The sequence below is a fragment of the Anas acuta genome, chromosome 5, assembly GCF_963932015.1.
Source record: "Anas acuta chromosome 5, bAnaAcu1.1, whole genome shotgun sequence".
NCBI lineage: Eukaryota > Metazoa > Chordata > Aves > Anseriformes > Anatidae > Anas > Anas acuta.
This window is the reverse complement of record NC_088983.1, coordinates 10,495,918-10,517,389: the sequence shown is the minus strand read 5'-3', so window position 1 is coordinate 10,517,389 and position 21,472 is coordinate 10,495,918. Positions and strand designations below refer to the sequence as shown.

Below are 21,472 nucleotides of genomic sequence, written 5' to 3'. Positions count from 1 at the left end.
GATGGATATGAAACTTCTAAAATCTTACATCCTTGAAAACACTGCTTTAAAAATAAAAAACAACAAGAACGTGTAAAGCTCAGTTACTAAGTGTTTTTTCTTAAGCATCTTTATTGAAAAGGGCCCCATCACCTTAACTGCTGTACGTTTTCAGATTTCCTTAAACGTTACTTCAGTTGTTGCTGAGGTTGTAGAGGAGTAGTCTCTAAAACACGCCTGCTAAGTTTTTGCTTCAGCTAAAATAAGCTTATCTTGCCTAACTGTGTATGGTGTGCCCGATCGCTACTTCCCATTTCTTGTTTTTGCCTAATAAGTCAGCGTTTCCCATATTGTCATTTATGCTAGCAGTGTTCTGTGTTCTAAACAGTGTTGTGCATTGTACTAACACAGTAACTGCAACTAATTTTAGGGAGATACGACTTCTTCAGTACTAATGAAACTGTACATGAGGATCTTCCTCACTGTTTGTCCAAAAGCAGCAAATAAACCCAAATTGTGTGACTCTCATTTTGCTGTGGAGTGGCATAAAGGTTTAACAGTACTATCTCTAATGAATGTACTACAGAGGTTTCTGTGGTGTGAAACGTATGCTAATCTTTGCTTAGAGTGAACTTTAGCCAAAACAAGAATAAAAAATCCATCAGGGTAAAGCATAATTCTTTGTAGCAACAGTTGAAGGTTTCATAATGTCATGCCCTAGAGTTCTTAGTATGTAAGTGATGAGTTATTCCAGATGAGTTATTTATCTTTGTGTGTACGTGCAGTATTAAAAGCAGGTATCGACTCGTGAACTTCTCTAGTTTACTTGCTACGGACACTTGTGGTGGTTCCCACAGATGGGTGTTTATGCTTTGAGTAAGACTTGGGCTAGGGTTTTAGAGGGTGTATATTGATCTCAGTAGGTCTGTTTCAGTACTGTAGTTGAAAATCAGGGGAAAAGATGTTTGTTACAATAAGGAAGTCCCTCAAAACAACATAAACAAGGCCGGTTCTCTCTAGTTCCTTGTATTTGTTTCTTCCTATTTGTTAAAGTTAGTAATTTTGTTTATTTGCTTGAACTATCTGGGCATCTGCATAATTTCTTTTTTTTTGTTTTTCCCCCCCTTCACACAGGAACGAAATAATTGTCTGACAGACTCGAGAGCTCTGAGTGTCAGTCATACTGATTTGGCGCATTGAGATTCTTGGACAGAAGCTAGCTAATACTTTGTGAATAAAGAAGCACTGAGACCTTCAAAGCTTTGGTTCCTCATCATGTATAGGAACACCTAGTTTGTAGATTTTTTTTTTTTTTTTTTTTTTCAGTGGACTGCTGTTTTTACTTCTCTAAATAGGGACAATTTAAAACACGGCATTAGTGGGTATTTTCTTCTAAAGGAAAACTATATAGGTGTATATTGCTCATTGCACTGCTCCCATTCATGCTACTTATGTTTTCTTTAATAGGTCTGAGGATTACAGCAGCCAAAAAATTGTAAAAATATGAACATATTTAAAGCATACCAAAATGCAAATTGTTTGAAAATGTGGGCAAAATGAAATGTATAGGAATAAATATATACGGTGCTGGGGAAAAGGATAAATTATTTGCATTACCGTGTAAGTTCAAATTGAGCACACTGCATTGGCGGGGATTCCTCTTGCACCACTGATTATTTTGATGTTAAAAACCTTAGCTGGCAAAACGGCACTTAGACATGGCTTCCTTAACCACTAGACTGAGCTGTTAAATTCTGCAAAAGAGACAGTTGGGGTGACATCATATCTAGATAGCATGAATAGCAATACCTGTGACCATAACTTTGATACTTGTTGACGTAGGTCTTAGGGCACAATAATCAATGGAGATAGGTCAGCTCACGTTGATCAGAACAAATGGAAAACGTTTTGACCTTTATCTTGTATGGCTGAAGGATACTGAAGTGCTGGACTGCAGCTGTCCCAGAGCAGCTGCTGTTGCTCTTAGGGAAATGCCAAGCCTCAGGTTGACTTTCTCGCTTGTCCACTGGAATTCACAGCCCCATTCTCTGTACGTTGAAAGTGCTCCAACATTTCCTTACGCTGATCCCAAATCCTTTCTCCGTAATAGCTGATGACAGCAGAAGCAGGCAACTGCAGGCTGGGCTGTTACACTGTGGAGTAGCTGCTGTGCAAAGGACCACTCAAATCTAAGGGCCCCAGAGGAAGCACTAGATGGCCACCGGCGGCAAGCAACTTGTTTGACCACACATCCATGTTAAATCTACTTACGGTTAATATATATGCTGTCTGTATAAAGGACTGCTGCTGGAACTAAGTATGTATGTTTTAAGTATTTTATAGACACTAGTATTTCCTTTTGCTTTTCTGTAAAGCTTGTAATTTTGTTCATCTTTTGTAAAAAGTCACGTGGAGTGGATGAGAAAGTAAAACAAGTGTAAAAATGTATTTGTGGTCATAGTTGTGAGTTGGAAAATGCAGAACAAAATTAACTTTGGGAAAAGCTGGAACATTCATTCTAGGTTAGCACCAAGTGAAAGAGAGAAACAGGTTTTAGAGTTTGAACAGGCTGTGAAGAGTCGTTAGAATTAGTACTTCTTTACAAGTATTTGACTGGTTTTGCATCTGGTTTAAGTTGTTACAGTAACTGGTGCAAAAAGTTGTATATGTAATGCACTTGACTATGTTTACCAGGAGGTACCTTATTAGCATCTCTTCGAAGAAAGTTGCGTATGGTATACCTGCTATAAAGACAGTTTAGAAACAGTGAGATACAATGCTGCTAATTTGTAGAAGTTTAGCACAGAGCAGTGCGACTCATTAGTGATCTTGAGCAAAAACAAGTTGTTGCTCTGTTATCTTAACAGTATATACTCATATAAAGTAGACTCTCGAGTTTTAATCTTTTATTAAAGAGCTTAATATAAAAATATATAATATATATACCTTTTTTCCCCCTAAAGCAAAATGTGTTACACGTACCCACTGGTGAATTTGGTTCTCTGCACAAAGCCTGAGCTGGCTTTGTAGAAGAAACCAAAGATGGTTCCTTCTACATGGTTCCTTGACCAGGCTGTCAGGCCGTGTGGGGAGACACCAGAACCGCCAGAGCTGCTGACTGCTCTGGCAGCCTGCAGCAGTGTCACCTGTCCCTTTGGCAGCACCATGAGAAGCTCTGAGTGCACATAGCCCTGTATTACGCTCACCTTGGTTCACAGCAGCACGATGCTGCTGCTATAGGAGTGGCTCAGCGGGCCTCGTAACACTGTTCTGTAGAGTTAAATGCTTCACTTGGAGAGGTTTAAGTCTGATTTACTTTCCTTTAAAAAAAAAAAAAAGCTGCTTGGACACAACTGAATTTGGTAATAAGGAATGATTTAAAAAATATATTGAAAATTTTCAAACACATTCATCCTAAAAGGATATTTTTTGCAGACTTGTTTAAATAGAAATGCTTATAGAAAATACTTAGCCCTGGTGATGGTTAAATGTATGCTTTCTAAAAAGCTTCTAAAATGCAAGACCATACTGAGTGGATTTTCTCATTTAGGATTTCAAATAGCCCTTACTGTTGGTGGCATTACCAGTACTGTGCTTTTAAGTGTTTTAAACCCTTACATTTTAAAGTGTGTTGGAAGATAAATCTGAATTGTTGAGCTACAGCTTATTAAACAGTTCCTACATTTAAAAGATTTTTTTTTTCAGTGAAGAAATCCAAATTTCAAGAATTCTCCAATCCATAGATCCCCAAGAATGATGGCCAAGAACTTGCTAATAACCTTATAGCTTAGAGCCAGTGTGCTGTTTGCAGTTTGAGAGAAACTTGTAAAGTGCAAAAACAAATTTAAGGTCAACTTTCCTTGTGTTCAATCACAAATGAATTACTGTCATGACTTGGCTTGTGTACAGTGCAATTTCAGGTGGGCTTCTCACTTTGCCTTTAATGAAGATTTTCTTTCTGAATTTCCTCTGTTCCAGCTGTAGCTAACAGTCTGCATAAATACAAGACTAAAAAAAACTGACTGCATAATTCATGGGTGTCTTCAGTAACAAACTAAATCAACAGCTCTGATGAAACAGAAAATTAAAATTTATCTTTAGAACTGACAGACATCTTGTTAGGAAAACCACAGCCTTGGCAGTACCAGCTTGTTCTTAATCTGGTCTGGTTTTCTTTGTTCAGAATTGTAAAGGTGAACTTGTAAAAAGGTTACAAAAACTTCAGACTATGCCAGTTCCTCTAGGTTCTCCTGCTAACAGTGGTTGGTTCTGAGGTGTACGGTTGGCGAGTTGCATGTAGGAAGAATCACACGCAGATTGTTACTGGTACCCAGGTGCCTCTTGCCCTTTATCTGTCTGGTTGTGCACCACACTTCAGTAATACTGGCAATACTTGTCCTTGAGTTTTGATCTTGCTAAATGTTATTGTAAAATGTAACTGGTTGGTGATTAGCTCCTCTTTGAGAGGAATAACTGAGCTACTGCTGGCATGTCTGTGCTTGGAGTACAGCAGAGAGCAGTTGGAAGGAACAATGGAGAATGGGGCCCATTAGAGTTTGTATCTTTCCTTAAAACAAACCAAACCCCCCAAAACTTTCCTGAATGGTGGTAAATTAAAATTGTTTTGTTTGTTTTATTGAGAAAGTTGCACTTAGAACATACTGTTTGAATCCAGTAATTTTGAAAATGGTGTGGTTCTGTTGTAAATATACAGTAATAGATGTGTGCAGTGCTTCATCAAAAGCGTGTTTGTAGTACTTTGAGGAGTTCAAGCTAGTTTAGTTTTGTTCCATAGGTCATGTGTTTTGTCTGAAAGCTGCTAAGAGAATGGCATTTTGGTAATGTCTGCCTGTACTTAGAGAATAAACGTGATGTGATACTGTGAAGCCTACAGTTTCCTTGTAGCAACTTCACGTTGTCACAGACAGAAATATTCATATAAACATTGGCTCTTCTTCCTTTCTTTATTTTAGTGGTTTGTAATTGAGGGAGATTTTGAACACTTAGCTTTGATTCTCTTTTTTCAAACCATCCACTGTAGTCTCTGTACACTGAATAACCAAGGTCAGTGGTGTTTTCTTTGTTTTTAAGAAGGGGGAAGCTCACAGCAGTAAACCAGAAATGAAAACCAATGCTACCCCACCTAATGGAGTTTGAAAGACTTGAGTTTTTTGAGAAAAAGTTTATGCCTATAGACAAGTTTTTCAACTTCCCTATACTGTGTGGTTTAGTCAGAGCTGCTTAGAGAACCATCATTGAAGTTCATTTAGTACTTCAGCTACATCAAAAAGCTCAAAGGTGCTCTAAAGGCTGTGCTGGCACATGATAAAGTAAGAGATTAAAATTATATACATCACGGCATAAGCACTGTTAAGTAGTTTTAAAAGGAGCAATCCTTAGGTTAGGCTCCCTATATTCATCAGATTCACTCGAGTCACAGTTCATGGATGGAAAGTTATTGGGTTTTTTAGGTTTAATTATGTAGCACTGTAATACTGTGATACTCTACACTGTAAGGTATTCCACCCAGATGAGTTCTATGCAATCAGCAATGGTATTTTGTTTTCTAGGGCATGATTTAAACAACAAAAACACAACAAAACCAGGTAACTATTTTTAATGTCAATTTATCTTTCCTGAGGAAATTAGTGGGGTTTTGTTTGTTTTTTAGATCTGTGGATTTAATATTTGATTAAAAACTTTAACATGCTAAAATTGGCTTTAAGATGCTGCATTTTGCTCTCCATGTGTACTTACAATTTGTTACAGCTGTGGAAGAAATCCACTTCAGAGTTCACCTGTTTGTCTTACCCCATAACAAATGTTATTTGTAACAAATAGTAGTAATTCACTGTGATTTCACGAAGAAGCTTGTGATGAGATTGTTTAATGTGTTTTACTACGTGTTTTGTTAATGCATCAGTTGTGTAAATTTATCTTTGCAGAGCACAAATTAACTTTGTTTTAATTCTACTTTTCAAAAGAAATCTGTTTCTGGAACTCTGTGTTTCTTCTGAAAAAGGTCTCTCTAAATACATCACAGAGCTGTAGATTAATTCAAAGCTGTTCAATATTTCTCACGTCATTTAACATTTCTTTTCAAAGTGTAGAAACTGAAATATTTGAAAACAGTCTTACAGGGTAAAGATGAGTGTACTTCTAGAATGTAAATCTTCTTTGTAAAAAATTAGTTCAATTTTTCCTGTATAGAAACAAATCTCAGTTGTGAAATCCAAAGATGAATAAAGCTGTATAAAGGGAAGGTTCTTAAATTGCATTTATTAAAACTTGTGTGTTTTGACACTTAACACAAGGCAGATACTTCATCAGATAACTTAAGCTGTCCAGTCTTTGCACCCCAGAGCTGTAGTGATGCAAGAACAGCATTCTAGATTTCAGAGACTGATAGTAAGTGACACTGACAAAGGGGTAGAAACTGCAGCTGAACATGCTGACTGTTGTAAGCTTGGAAGCCAGTTACATTTCAGTGGTTTGGGTTTTGTTTGTGACTGGGAGCTAGGAACATCACTGCACCATATGCTAAATCAGAGTTAAAATTGCAGCTGGAGAGCCAGATGAGAACCAACATGGGCAATGACAGGAAGATTGGGTCAGGTAAGACGTTATTTAAAACATTTGATAACATGTTCTTCCAAGTAAACTGGAAATTAAATTACAGCAGCACCTGTGGTTATTTAACATCTCCTTGCTGTGGGCAGTCAGGTTGCAAATAAAGTTATCAAAATATCATATAACGTCTATCAACCTGCTGCTCACTGGGTAGGGGTAGGTTGATTCCTGTTTATCAGCTACATCCATGTGTGGCTTTAAAAAAAAAATTACAAGAGGATTAGTGTTGTACCAGTCAAAGTCCCTGTCCCAGGGAAAGAGAAATGGAAGAGAATTTTAGTGTTACCTATGCTGCATGGAACATTAGGATTGGAAGACTGAGAAGATCTCAGTTTTTTCCTAAAATTGAGTACGCAAAGACTTAAAATCTTCATGGTTGGATTTTATTAAAAAAAATAGAGACTGGTCACATCCAAATACACATAATGAAGTTTTTTTTTTTTTTTTTTTTTTTTTTAAAATAGGGCTTTAGACCCAACTTCCTACATCATTGCACAAGGTCCCCTGAGGTGACTGCAGGGATGTCAGAAGAACACAAAGCAGCATTATTCTACTTGCTTTGTGTTTCCTTTGTTCAGGTCCAAGGTTTGAGTGTAGTAGGGAGAACAAAAGGTGCTAATTACCTAAAGACAGAACTGAGAAATGTAACAACAGAAAGCCAGGACTCTCTAACATGGCAGACACTGCTCCTGTTTAGGGACCTGGGGAAGCAAGGAGAGGGGTGTTGGGGGGAAGGGATCTGTTTAAAAGCTTAACAAGGACGATACAAGTGGGCATCAAACACTGATCACAGCTCACACCCACATAACATAGGCAGAGTAAGGTTTAAAGCCTCTGGAAATTGTGGATGACTCTAATTGTGCTTTCTTCGGCCCTGAATGCAGTGATGACCAGAAAAAGCACCCATCATAGCAGTAGGCTTGAGGCCAGCAGAAAAAAAGATATGATAAATAGTACAAAGATGCAAAGAAAAACATGAAAGGCTCTACCAAACTCCTCTGAGAAAAGCAGTAGAGACAGATACTACAGCTGGAGGAAGAGATGCAGAAGATAATCAAGAATGCTCCCTCTATCCAACAAAACAGAGCAGTGCAAGGAATGAGGAAGAACAAGAACAGAGCTGGGACTGTGTGGTTACTATGCAGTTTGAGATGGGGAAAATAGAACAAGGGGATTTGGGTGTGTAGTTTCTTTTTATTTTTTAAGTGGAAGAGGTCAACTAGGCTTCTGCTATGAGGGGAGCGAATGGGAATGGAGTGGAAAAGAACCACTTCCAAAGTACCTGCAGACATTTCCTCAAAGGTAGGTATGTACAAGAACAGTACAATTTTAGTTCTTGCAATAAGACATTAAAATCAAGTAACTTTCTGGTACTTCTTAATATCAGGATTAAAAAAAGAAATCTAAAAAAGAATAGCTGCTTTGTGATAATGGTTGTTTCTGAGACTCTGCTGATAGAACAGCTGTGTGTGCTTAATGGCAGCATGAGGACTAGAAACACCAGTAAATATATCCAAATATAAAAAGACCTTCTCATACTGTAAAAAACGCATAATGTGTTGTCGTATCACCTCTCATGGAGTTCAGCATCCACTCCCCCACCGAGGAAGAATTGCATCTTATTAATGATCCTTCCTGAAGCAAAGCAGTTTCGATACACTTTTGGAGCAGCATGTTTTAATATGCAAAGGACTTACTTTATTCCTTTCACACCTTCCAATTCTACTGTATAGCAGCAAAAGGATGGAGGTAGATGAGGAGCAAAAGCCACTCTTAAAGTCCTCACGTTTCCAGTGTGGTGAAACACAGCTCCAGACAACTGGTCACGCTGTGATACTCGGCTGACCATCAGTCTCATTAGCAGGTGATTTGCCCAGGTTATTCCAAGTGCTGGAGTGACTTTGTTATCCACTGAACTATAAAGAAAGCATTACAGAGTTTTGCATGTATGAATTTAATAGGGGATATCTTTGGTTCTTCTAATGTAATTTTGCTACAACAGAAGCCAACGACTGTTTGCTACATTTCAAGCTGTATGTCTGAAGATGGAGCTCACAGGGTGTACTCACAGTGCCATACACCAGGGTCTCTGTAACAAGGTGATAGTTGGAAGTGCCTTTATACAGAAGAATTCAGTCACTCTTCCAACTACAGCCACGTATACTTGCCTTTGATGGATTCTCTCTTGTGACATGAAAATAACATTAGGAAAATGTCTGAATTTAAGTATTTGAGTTATGGAATTGTTGCCCCTGAATTCCATTAAAATTTACATTTAGAAACATTGGTAGATACAGCACCACTTTCATGTACTACTTTCAACAAAGCTTAAAACAGATTTTTTCTTTTTCCTGGAAAAATTGTAACCTCTCCAGTAAAGATATTATTACAGTATTTCAAGATAACCAGGGAAAAATGCAGCCTTATTCTTGCTCTGTGTCAGCTCCTCAATCTGGAGGACATAATTAACTCCTCACAAAAACACATTTATGTAGCTCCTAGCTTATCTATAAATGAAGTTTACCATTAGGATTCAAACAATAAATATGTATGTTTGAATCTCATTAATATCCTGGTGTCAAAAGATAGTCATAATTTTCTTCCTTAAGCAACAAAAACAACCCATAAGGTTTGCTTGCTGTGTTTTTCAGAGAAAACAGAAAATGCACTTGATTATATCAATAAAGAGATGCAAAAATCATCTCGTGCTAGCAAGTACACCAGCCATTAACTCCGAGGAATCCGTCCTTTAACTTGCTGATTAGGGATTACCACATCACTGTTTATGGTGGTTTCTTCCACTGTAGGGCACAGCAGCTATTACTGATCTCTAGGAAACACAGCACTGCTGGGTAAATAAATGCACCGCTGCTCTTAACATGCACTGGTAGTTGGTACTGGAGTTACAGGAACATACAGTGGTTAAATGCTGCCCTGTATGGCATTGTTACATTCCCCTGCAGATGACTTACCTACAGCCACACTGAGCAGCTTCCGACTCACCCACTGCATCGGTCACCTAGAGCAAAACAACAGCATTTGAGGCTGACCTGTAGGCACGTGTTTGATTTTTAGCAATCAGCAGGGCAGGGAACAACGCCATCAAAATTCAACATATTAATCAACAATACTGATATGATTTAGTATCATTAAGTCAACTTATTGGTTATAAAGTCAACTTATTGGTTTACAGATCACATATTACGACAAGTTAGAAGAACCCTTACTCTTCCAAGGCACGCTAGAAGAGAGTTATGCGAGCTACAGCTTATGTTAGTTTAACTACTGACATATTTTTTAATTTATTAAAAATATTTTTTAATTTATTTTTTATTTTTAATTTATTAAAAATATATATTTTTAATTTATTAAAAAAAAAAGTACAAAAATCTGTCCTTGCCTAATGGAGCAGTTTGCTTTTGACCACAACCCACAACTTAGTGACAAAATCCACACCTCTTGATTCCTTATGATGTCTTGTAGTGTCACGATTCTTCAGCATAAGTTCCTCAGAAAACACAGCAAATTAAGCTACAGGTACTTATTTTCTGTATATAACGTACAGAAATGATTACATTACAAATCCTCCTCAATGTTGTAGTCAGTTTATTTCTGTAACTACAGACTTGACCTATTGAATCATATTCCGTGTACTCTAAAATAGCGTCCAGACACTAATATGGTATCATACTAATCTGAACTTCCCTGAGTCAAGAGCTTGATTTATTTCTTTTTCTGCACAGAACAAAGATTTTTATGCCTTATCCATGAGGTTTTCTTTTATAGCTAGACTCTATGTTCAGTTGTGTTGTTTTTTTGTTTTTTTTTTTTTATTGTATAAAAAGCCAGTTTCCCCACACTGCTTAGCATGTGAGTTACAGCTGGTTTGGATGCTAAACACTAAGAAATTTGAGGCTGTATCTTTTTTTGGTTCAAGTCAGCTTGCTTGCGTTCTGATGTTTTAGTAATCTCTGCAGTTACACAGAACCACTGAGCTATACAAAACTGCAGCAAAGTCCCTGGCATTTTACCCTCCCCTTGATACATATAACTGTGCTTGCAGAGCTCCAACAGCAAGCTACGGGATGACAGCACTTGAAGCCAGTACACAAAAGAATTCTGTTAGTTCAGCCGGGTGCCTTGCACAGTTGCTGTACCTACCCATTTTTGTTAGCTTTAATGGAAGTCTCCTTTGAGAGAATTAATAGTCTATAAAAGCTTAATATTCCTAACTTTTGAAAAAGTTAAAAATTACTACTTTGAAGTACATCTATTTACAGAAAACAAAGTTTTGATCAGTTATTAAGACTCACCTGACTGTTAAACACAATAACAAGAAATCTAACCAACACAGATTTACACACACACACACAGCAACTGATGAAATAGTCCCCATACAACGAGAAGCAATTCTGATGCCATACCTGATTAATGCACACAACCGGAGTGCTGAATCGCGTGCTTAAACTGTGAAGCTGTGCTCCGAACATCTGCAAATATCGAGCCTTCAAAACAGAATCCGAAGCTCCAAACTCACATCGAAATAGCGCAGCAATAGAGTCTATGACCACCAACCGTACCATGCCTCGTTTGAGCAGCAGGGAAATCCTTTTAGTAATGCAGTTGTGGAAGGTGTCCTACCCCAAAATACAAAAGGCATTAAAAAGGTTCCAATAACTCTACTCTGTAGCTACAGATCTCATCACTGAAATGCAAGATGATGAAGGTTCTCATCATAAAATGAGTTCGTTGATCTTCAAGTCTCGCTAGTAATTATTTTTACAGACACAATTTTCTGTAATAAAACAACAGAGACTATCTGTGCATGCATAATGTACTGCAGTTATTTGCAGCTCTGATTTAAAGTATGCACATCTCAAGAACGCAATAATACAATCCTGAACAATTCCTGTTTTGCAGCATGGTTCTCACTGAGAACTCCAGACTAGCATTAAATATTCAAAACAGAAGTTAGAGACTATGCTGCTGTTCCACTAGTGACATTGACAGTGAAAAATGCAGCTGCTACATCAAATCCATATTGATTAAGAGTTTTATTAATATGAGTATCTGTGACCTGTATCATCCCTTTCTATTAAAAACTTTCATTAATTGAATATTTTGAAGTCACCAAGCATTTAAGTTGCAGGAAGTTTAACTAGGAAATATTCTGTGGGGTACAATGTATACTTTATGTATACTGATGCACACAAACACACAAACAGAATCTCTGCATAGCAATAGATGAACTATAATAATCTATCGGAAAGTTGCTTTAATTAGCAGTGAGTGCAGTGCTTTACTTTTCAGAGAGATCTGTGTACTACTGTAGGATGAGTCTCTCCTTTTAACAATAATGTACTCTACAGCTTTCAGAAATTACAATAAGAGCCTTAATTAATGTTTCCAATGAAAGGTACACAGCAAAGGTTGCTTAGCTTCTGCCCAGCAGTGAAAGTGGCAAGTATGTTACAGCAACGTACAGTACCTTCTTCATTTACAAACTATTAAGAAAAAACTCCAGCAATTGCAATGTTTTAACACGTGCTACTTTAAGCCTTACAGAAAACAGAACTTTCAATGGTTTGTCAATAAATGGCATACATGTATTCATGGCCACTTAGGAAAAGAAGCAGCACTTGAACGTGGCTTCTACATGGCAGGAATGCAGAACATTTTCCTTCCAAGTTTACTGGGATGTCGTGGGCCAGACCCAGTACAGATGCCTAACAGGGAGAGAAGGGCAAGACAGCTGCACTGCAGTTATGCTGTGCCACTACTTATTGCAGGCATCATTTTTTGCATTCTTCCCTTCCACCTGTTTATTTTTCATTTTTACTGATTCTGGTGTTATATTACAAGTTACTCAGAACACACAACACCTTTTGCTTATTTTTTTATATGGTGCCTCCAAACTCAGTGATGATCTCTCCAGGAGCTGCAATGAAATTAATTCTCTTTGTAGAGGCTCGTATTATTTAAATTAACCTCTTTGCTCATATAAATTAACCTCTTTGTAGAGGCTCATATGTTGCTATGCTTTGGAATTATGATGAAAAAGTGGTGATAACACACCAGTGTTTTGGTTGCTGCCAAACAGTGCTTACAGAGTCAAGGACTTTTCTACTTCTCACGCTGCCCTGCCAGCGAGGGAGCCAGGGGTGCACAAGAAGCAAAGGAGCACAGAGTCAGGACACCTGACCCAAACTGGCCAAAGGGATGTTCCATCACTTCTTTACTTCTTAAAAATATATATATATATTTTTATATTGCTCTCTAATTAAACTGCCTTTATCTCATCCCATGAGTTTTCTAACTTTTGCCCTTTTCCCCCATAAAGCAGGGGAAGAGCAGCTGCATGGCACTTAATTGCTTGCCAGGGTTAAACCACAACAAACTTTACCACATTTTAATAAACATACCTTGTGAAAACCAACCACATTATAAAAAATATTAATAGTTATTTTTAAATATATTTCACAATAAAACATTTTAATAGTTCTTTAACATTAACTGCAGAGGTTAAGAATTATTTGTTATAGATCTTAGTTCACTTGTAGCCTTTTGAAAGGTCTCATGCTTCAAAAAACTCTTGTGGTTACTGGACTGTAGCATTATAATCATGTATTTGCAATCTGTGCTCCTACTTACTAGGTCTGCTGCATGCTCGACGAAGATGTTGTTTCCAAATCTGATCTTCTGTATGACTTCAGGTGGAACATCTGCACGCAGCTTATGCTGTTGATCTATGAGTTGCTGCAAACGTTTACTTGGGAATGCATCTTCTGTACAAACATAGACAGCCCCTATAATGAAGGAAACAACCTCTGTTATCACAGCAGGGCTCTTACACAGACAGCTTTCCCAACAGCACAAAAATAAAATAATGAATTATACACTCCAAAGTGGTTGCCAGGTGCTTTTTTGGTGCCTGCTGACACAACTGCACTTTTGTACTCTGCAGTAATCCACTAGGTGACACTTTTTGCACAGCTGCCGAATGCCTGCCTCCCTAACTCGGGTGATGAGGAGCACCATAATTTATCTGACCCACAAATGGAGTCATACTGCATGGCCTGCCTTAGACCAGTGTTCTGCTTACTTTCATTCATTCTTTTGAACTTTCTTGGTGTCAAATGTATTTATGAAGGGGCACTTACTGCCATAGTTTGTTAACCATTTTAAAGAGGATTACTCACCCAAACTCATTCCAACTAACTCTTCTTAAAAATGGTACACTAGATAAGAAAAACATTAAATTTCAATAACATTACCATGACTGATGTCTATGCATTTTTACTGTGGTTTCTGGTTAACAAGGATGCGTTATTGCAGAGAAAATTAAGCATATGCATCAAATATGATGGGGCAAGAAAATAAATGTGTAATATTTTCTTAATAAAATTATTGTAATTATTGCAGAAATAGCCAGAACTACCTGAAAACAGATGAAAATTATAGTTATGCCTAAAGATTACGTCTTTTTTAAGAAACAGGATGAGCTCAGGACTGGACCAAGGAAAAATTAATGGTTACAATATCAAAAAAATATTTTGCTGGTGGACGCCTGCATAACAGTGGATATTGATTTCTAAAAATCCTTGATATTAGGCAAAGATGAGCATAAGGCTAATTTTCTTTAGGACTAAACTTCCTTCTTCAGCTCAATATTCCTCAACCCCTCCATAAATTCTTGCATAAATCACTGCACTTCCTGTACTCCAAACCAGACTTTCAGTTTTACCATTTCTAAAAAGCTAGCAAGTAAAAAAAAAAAGCAACAAACTTGTAATCACAAATTTGGCATTACGTGTATCCAACATCAGTGGTTGCTCAAATAGGCCAATTATGGCTTGCAACATTTAAATTACAAAACTGGAAATTACTAAGGTGCAAATTCAAAACCAGCAAACAAACAAAAATAGCAAAAACCCTCCGAGATATGCAGCTGCTTTAAGCACGTGTGGTTCTGAATTTCATGCTAACAAAAGCTGTGCTAACTTGTGCTGAGATATCTTAAGGCTAAAAGAGTTTGCGAAGTAAAACATTCTGGACTTCTCCTTTCTTATTCACAGCTGATTACCTTTAGCACAACACTGCCTGATTCTGAAAGACAGTGATTTCTTTACCACAAATAATGGCTTACACTGAGAACATCTGCCTTTTAAAAATCAGATCTGCCTTAAGCATTACATCCTCTGTGCTCTCTTCTGTTTACTTCAAAAAGAAGGAATGTTTGTCACTTCAGACTTCATGTTTTTTTCAAATGCAGGCTTGTATTTCTAAATAGATCAATGCTCTGTTGTTTAAATAACAATATTTCAACCCAGTTATTGCAACATTCAGAGACTCTAAACAAGAAACTTGCTGAAAAAATACATTTTTCTAAAATTAACTCATCTGAAGACAAAGAAATGTGCGATTCTGCTGAAGACCTTTGCAAGTGATTTCCGTACAGTAATAAGAACAGTGACAGAAATAAATGTAAGGTAAAAGCAAAATATAAAACCATCCAACCAATCCTACTGTATTACAAACACATGCACAGCTGTATCCCAGTTTCACATTCATATATGATTAAGAATTAAATCAAGGCAAGCAAGGTAATCCTACTGCCATAATACCTGGAAGCAAAAAAGAACAGCTGGAGAAGCAAGTATCTGGTCCCCTCTGCTCCACTGGTCCAGCAACCTAGATTTAAAATTCCTGGTCAATAGATACACTCCGTCCTCTTCTTAAAATCACAGCATTAACTTTAAAATCAGGTGAGCACATTTTTTTTTTATAATTAAGCACTTTTAAAAAAGATCAAGATGATTATTTCTTTTTAAGAACAGCTTTACTTCTGTCACCTGCTAAACTTCTACTCTGCAGCAACACTTCTCTGACATCACTTAAATTTACTACTGCAGATACTATATTCTGAGAACAAAACTGGTCCACTTGTGATTTCTCCAAAATATACACAGGGACAACCTTATCCGTTTTCCTGAAATTTGCTCATTTCAGAAAGCAATAATGTAATTTTCATCTTGAACTTTAAGAGAATTAAGACACAAAATATATAAACTGAACTTTGTCTTGGCTTCAAAGTAGAGTTTCACAATAAAATGGAAGCAGCTCTCTTTCCTGCTGGACTTTTATCAAGGCTCTTCAGCTTCACATTTGTGACACAATGAAACAGTTCATTACCAAAAATATACCCCAGTAAATTAGAAATACAGGAGGTGCTTCCCATCAGTGTAACAAGGGCTAGAAGACACTGACAAGTTAACTAAAATAATTAAACACGATGTCAAGGAGTGATGCCTACTCATGTCTCCAAAGCACTTAATAATATTCACATACGTTTAATGATAAGTGAATTGTCATAACCTAAATAAATGAGTAGACTAGCACAACACAAACAGAAAGGCCCACGGCAGCGTGCTATTTACAGCTTATTAGGAAGCTGTCAACACTAACAGCAACTCAGGAGTCATATTTATCACTTTTGAGGAGGAAGCTGGGAGATACTTAACAAATCAGTCATCCTCAATGACCATAGAAGCATCTTTTTTTATGGTTCCACAACAAATGGACAGAAACTAGCTATTTTATCAGATCTTAGTGCTTTACTAGTATTTAGGCAGATAAAAGTGTTATACTTATTGTTGGCCAAAAAAACAAAACAATCAAAAAAACTACATCCCAAAACAAGCAAACAAAAAGCACAAAAAATCCCACCACAAAAAATTGCAAGTGATCATCAGATAATGGAAGGATTTTCAGTCCTGTGAGCATAATCTGCCATGCCACAAACCAGCTTTGTTAATATGAATCAGCAGCAAACTTTTTTTTTTCCCAATCCAGAATTCTAATATAGGTATGCATGTCACATTATATTCATGCATTGCTCATGAATATGGACATATTAAATAAATTCAGCCAATATGCAATAGACCATAACTGACATTCTTAGGCCAGCAGAAAGATGGCCTGGAGGCAAAGGATGTCCTCATTCCATGGTTTACTGCCAGCCTTCTAGAGCTGAGAATTGTAAACAAGATTAGCACCAAGTCAAAGGTAGGAAATGCACGGCAAATCCGTACTGTCTAAAGGAATGTATTTCAACGTTTCCACCTAAGAGAAGGAAAGTTTCTAGTACTAAAAAAAAAAAACAAACAACAAAAACCATACACACAAAAAACAGCCAACCACCACCAAAAACACAAACAACTTCAAATGATTAGCCAAGTTTTAGCACCAAGTTAAATATCCTGTAGGTAGAGCCAAACCTCTCTGATGGTTAATAAACATTTTTTTTTCATCCTCAGATTTCCTACAGAACAAACCTGCCCTATGCTTTATTTAACATAACCTTTCAGTTCCTGTATTCCACATAAGCCCACCACATTCCATGTTTATAGACTCTAAGTGCTGTGCAAACAGCATCTTCTTCTAAGAACTTGCAGTCTAAGATATGGCAAGATACAACACTGAGTGAAAAACTGCAAGAACTGCCCTAGCACTCTAACTCCTGAAACTGGATATTTCTGCCTTCTGTACCTTGCCCACCTCCAAAATTTGGCAACTCTCAACAAGCCATATCAAATTTGTCTCAGTTGAACTTGGAAAAATCTTTAAAAATCTACAGAGCCTGAAGAGAGCACTTCACATTTTGCTGCTGCTGTTTAGAATCTAAAAGCCCGACAAGAGTAATTACCTTCTACCAAATTACAACTTCGGAAAATTAGATGAAACCCTGGGTTCTCCAAGTTGTAATTACTTTCTGACCATACTGAAACACAAACTAAAAGGCTCTAATTTAATTGAGAAGTGCCCACATTACAGTGTTCTTAAGAATCTTCAACCCACCACAGAGTTCTGTGCGTCACCTTTTAACTCGGTATCTTTTTCCTTCTCTTTGAAGAATTCTGATTTCACAAAAGAGTTCAATAAATCCAATAAATTAATAGTCATACTGCGATTGCGTTTGAGAATCTTAAATTGAATGTTCAAACAGATCTGCTCTGATGTACTATGATGATGATCTGCTATGCTGCAGCTCCTACTTAGGAAAGTATATATACAAAAAAAGAATAGGTCACATTTAGTACCTTTATTCTAGATCTTCTTAATGCACATATACTAGAGTTTAATTGATACACTCAAAACTTTTGTCAGCTCTTCCAAAATACTTTGGTTCTCTCACCAGACCTTTGACAGCCATGAAATATTTAAGAGCAAGCAGATGGGAACACAAACACAACAAAGCAATCATAACAGCACCAAATGCACAAGAAAAATCAACCAACTTCAAACACAAATAATGAAGGATTTGCCATTTAATAGCCCTGCGAGGAACAGTCTTGACACTAGAGTGCCACCTTTTTCTGTACTCCGTTTAGCCTGTTCCTTTCTTTCAACGTAAAAAGGGAGAAGTCCTGGGGCATAAATAAAAATCTGTTTGCACCCATACTATCTGCAGCAGTTAACAGCAACACAGGATGGAATTGAACAGAATATGTTTGCTTCTGTTCTGATTAATTAACTTAAAGCAAACTAACATAAGCCAAAGACTTATTTCTGCTCTTTAAGCAATATGATTTGAACATTCCATGATTTTTCCATGTGGGTGAATACATTACAAGAAATAATTAAGTTTCCTCAAAACCAACGACAGAACTGCCAAATTAAACCCAGTGCTGCATGAAAGGATGAGCAAGATCACTGCTAAAACCCACCTAAGGCAGGACAGTGAATTCTCAGAAGTCACACAGATCTCCCCCTTTCTAAGACTAAAAAAAAATACTATGAATTAGATCAATGTGATAAAGATGGCTAAAAAAATAATTAAAAAAACACCTACTTACTTTTGCCAAAATAGGAAAATGATACAATTTTACAAATTGTAAATAAATAATACTTTCTAATACTTCTAATACTTAAAATACTTAAAATACTTAAAATACTTAAAATACTTAAAATAAAAACTTTCTAATACTAATAATACTTAAAATAATAATTTTACAATTATTAATTGTAAATAAATAATACTACAAATAATACTTTCTTCAACTAGGTTTCCATCAGTTTTACTCTGTTAAACTCTTTAATTACTGTTATCAGATTAAGTATTTTCCAGAATTTGAAACTGTTGGCTAAGGAATGTATGCTCTATATACCTGAGATGTTTGTGGAAAATTATCTGACAGGCTGCTTCGCTGTGGTTGTTACCTGAGGAGTCAATAAGTACTTACGACAGTGACACTTTTCTTAAGTTGTCTGCATGTGTGTTTAGTTCTACCCGCAGTGGCATGTAGATAAACTACAGACAACAGTAATTCTGTATTAAATTACGTCGTGATGCAGGGCGTGTGCACTGCATGCTTTTCTCTCTGTAATGCTGCATTACTAAGCAGCTTACAACTAATGCTATGGCAGAAGGAGAAGGCACTCACTGAATATGCACATTTACCTCAATACACAGGTGGCATTCTTAAAGACAGTATTTTCCTCCAAATGGCAAATTAATCAATATTTACATTTTAGTACTTACCAGACTCTAATCCACCGTATTTGTAAGGGTACTGCACACAAAGGCATAGCTGCAAACTAATTTGAGTCTTCCCAGCAGAACTTTCTCCAGCAAGTTCTGTGATTCCCACTAAAGGGATGCCACCTTTTAACAAGTTATCTAGTACTGAACATCCCAGGCTTAGCTTCTGGTGTTGGGAGGCAAAATGATCTTTATCTTGGTAGAGCTGAAGTGCTGCAGAGTTTTTCAAGGATTTAAACAATAAAGAAAGAAAGAAAGAAAAGAAAATTTTATTTAGTATCTTTCTAACTCACAATGATACAATATAGATAGATGCTGACACTGTATGCCAGGTTTGTATCTACAAAGGATGCTTTGTTGACAAATTTTCTAATTCAGCCTGGTCTCCCCTGCAAAACCTACTAATGAAATACCTCTTCAAAAACTGGACTTTTACATCAAGCCCTTTTCTCCCCTATAACTTTTTTCCTTTCTCTGTCTCAAAGGAGTGTCTCTGAAAAACTATATTCCAGGAAAATCCAGGAAATTCCAGCAAGGTTCAGGCAGAGCAACTATGGAAAGAGAAAGCTATAGCAGGCCATGAAACAGTGTAGCGAGCATCTGGCCAAGGCAAAAAGATACACCTTGATTGCAAGAATATAGATTCTAAGTACAGTGCAGCCAGGAAGCACTTATCAAATCTATTTATCAAAGCACTTATCAATCTACTTATAAATGTAGTTTATAAGATGTCATATAAGCTTTTTAACTAGTATTAGCACCAAAGGAAAATAGTGAAAAAGAAGGAGAGAAAAAGAAAATCTTGTGTTCCTATAACCAAGCTTTCCAGACTAGAGAATTATTTTGTCCTGTTTTAAACTGGCATGATCCCAAAGAATGACTGACACAATTCCATCTATCTTCACGGTCTCACAGCCGTACCCCTTAGGGTAATTAAACCACTATAGCATAACTAAAACACGTTTCATTTTCAGAATCATGTCATTGCATCAGTGAGGAACCAAAACCGTATCTTCTCCCAGTGACAGTATTTTAAGAACATTTTTTTGTATTGATTGTATTACCTGTAAGCATGCAATTTCTCCTCAGCGAGTGAGAGACGGTTTTCAGCAGACACTCTGCATCTGCACTGGACAGTTTCATCAGTCTTTGCAAGTCTGCTCCGGAAAGATTTAAAACTTCTTTTATTGATTTTATGTCAGCTGAAATTAGAGGAATGTTTATAAATACTTTCCATAGCTTTATAGTCACGCACACAAGAAAGTTTGCCACAGAGCGGGCAGGGGCCGGCCGTTACCTTTCCTCAGGGCTGCGACCACCCTGGGGTTCAGCTCCAGCTGCTCCCAGTCCATCTCCTGCCACAGCGCTGGGGGCACACAGCGTCAGGGGGTTAATTAACTGTATTCGTTACATTCAGGTTAATTTATTCAGGCGGTTAGTTACATTATTTTTATTATTTTTTTAGTCAGATCTTTATGCAGTAAGTGTGATTCAACGCGACATTTTGTAGGAACGTTCTTTTTTATTTATTTCTTTATATTATTTCTTGTATTTATTTTTATTTCTTTTTTATTTATCAATTATTTCCCACAAGTAACGACGACTTGGAAGAGCAGCCCTCTCAGGCGCCGTTAAGGGCTTTAATTCTTTAACTCTTTAACTCTAACCCTCCCTTACCCCCTCACAGCCCCCTGCAAATGGCCGCCCCCCCCCCCCCAACCACCTCAGCGCCCTCAGGGCCACCTCAGCCCACCCCCAGCCGCCCCCTCACAGCCGCCGCAGCCAATAGGCAAGCGGCTCGCCCGCAGCGTCACCTGTTACCAGGCTGACCGAGCTCCTCTCCGCCCGGCGCAGCCAATGGCGAGGCGCAGCTCAGGGGGAGGGCGGGGCGCGGGGCGGGGCTCTGCCGCTGGGCTGGGAGGGGAGCGGCGGGGGAGAGCGAGCCGAGCCCTGCCGAGCCTTGCCGAGCCCTGCCGAGCCCAGCCGAACGGAGCCGAACCCACCCCGCCCGTCCCGCGCGCTGATTGGCTGCCGCGCTTACCTCGAGCGCGGAAGGCGGGGGAGCGGCCGAAGCGTGCCCGCCCTTCATTTCCGGGTTGCGAGCCCGGCCGTTCCTTCTGCGCATGCGCCTCGCGTTCCCACAGGGGCGTGCAAGGAACCCCGCTCCATCCCCACCCCTCGAGCGACACGCGATTGGCCGCCGAAGTGCGGCGGCGGCCTCTATTGGCCGCCCGCGGCGGGTGGGCGGGCATTCCCAACCCCCCTTCCCTATTGGCTCCGCGCCGCGCTCGTCCCGCGTTCCCGGAGCTCCCATTGGCCGGC

At 38.2% G+C, this 21,472-nt stretch overlaps 2 protein-coding genes across 8 annotated transcripts in view; one reads left to right on the top strand and one right to left on the bottom strand.

Moving 5' to 3' along the window:
* Positions 1 to 6,241, top strand: part of KLC1 (kinesin light chain 1) — a 49,628-nt gene extending 43,387 nt beyond the window's left edge. For all 5 annotated transcript variants that reach the window (XM_068682631.1, XM_068682632.1, XM_068682630.1 and 2 more), the window contains one exon: positions 1,114 to 6,241. In XM_068682631.1, the coding sequence (XP_068538732.1) occupies positions 1,114 to 1,179 (66 nt within the window). In that variant the 3' untranslated portion in view covers positions 1,180 to 6,241. The remainder of the gene's footprint in view (positions 1 to 1,113) is intronic.
* Positions 6,242 to 6,970: 729 nt separating this feature from the next.
* Positions 6,971 to 21,456, bottom strand: XRCC3 (X-ray repair cross complementing 3). Of its 3 annotated transcripts, none has more exons than XM_068682644.1 (8): positions 21,192 to 21,450; positions 20,448 to 20,516; positions 20,215 to 20,352; positions 19,151 to 19,363; positions 13,261 to 13,415; positions 11,034 to 11,246; positions 9,582 to 9,628; positions 6,971 to 8,525 (listed from the first exon to the last, which is right to left on the bottom strand). In XM_068682644.1, the coding sequence occupies exons 1-8, from the start codon at positions 21,400 to 21,402 to the stop codon at positions 8,303 to 8,305; spliced, it is 1,269 nt and encodes a 422-aa protein (XP_068538745.1). In that variant the 5' UTR covers positions 21,403 to 21,450; the 3' UTR covers positions 6,971 to 8,302. The 3 variants fall into 3 exon arrangements, with proteins under 3 accessions (XP_068538745.1, XP_068538747.1, XP_068538746.1); XM_068682646.1 differs by lacking the exon at positions 21,192 to 21,450 and adding an exon at positions 20,965 to 21,022; XM_068682645.1 differs by lacking the exon at positions 20,448 to 20,516 and having other exon boundaries at positions 21,192 to 21,456.
* Between the last annotated feature and the right edge of the window lie 16 nt (positions 21,457 to 21,472).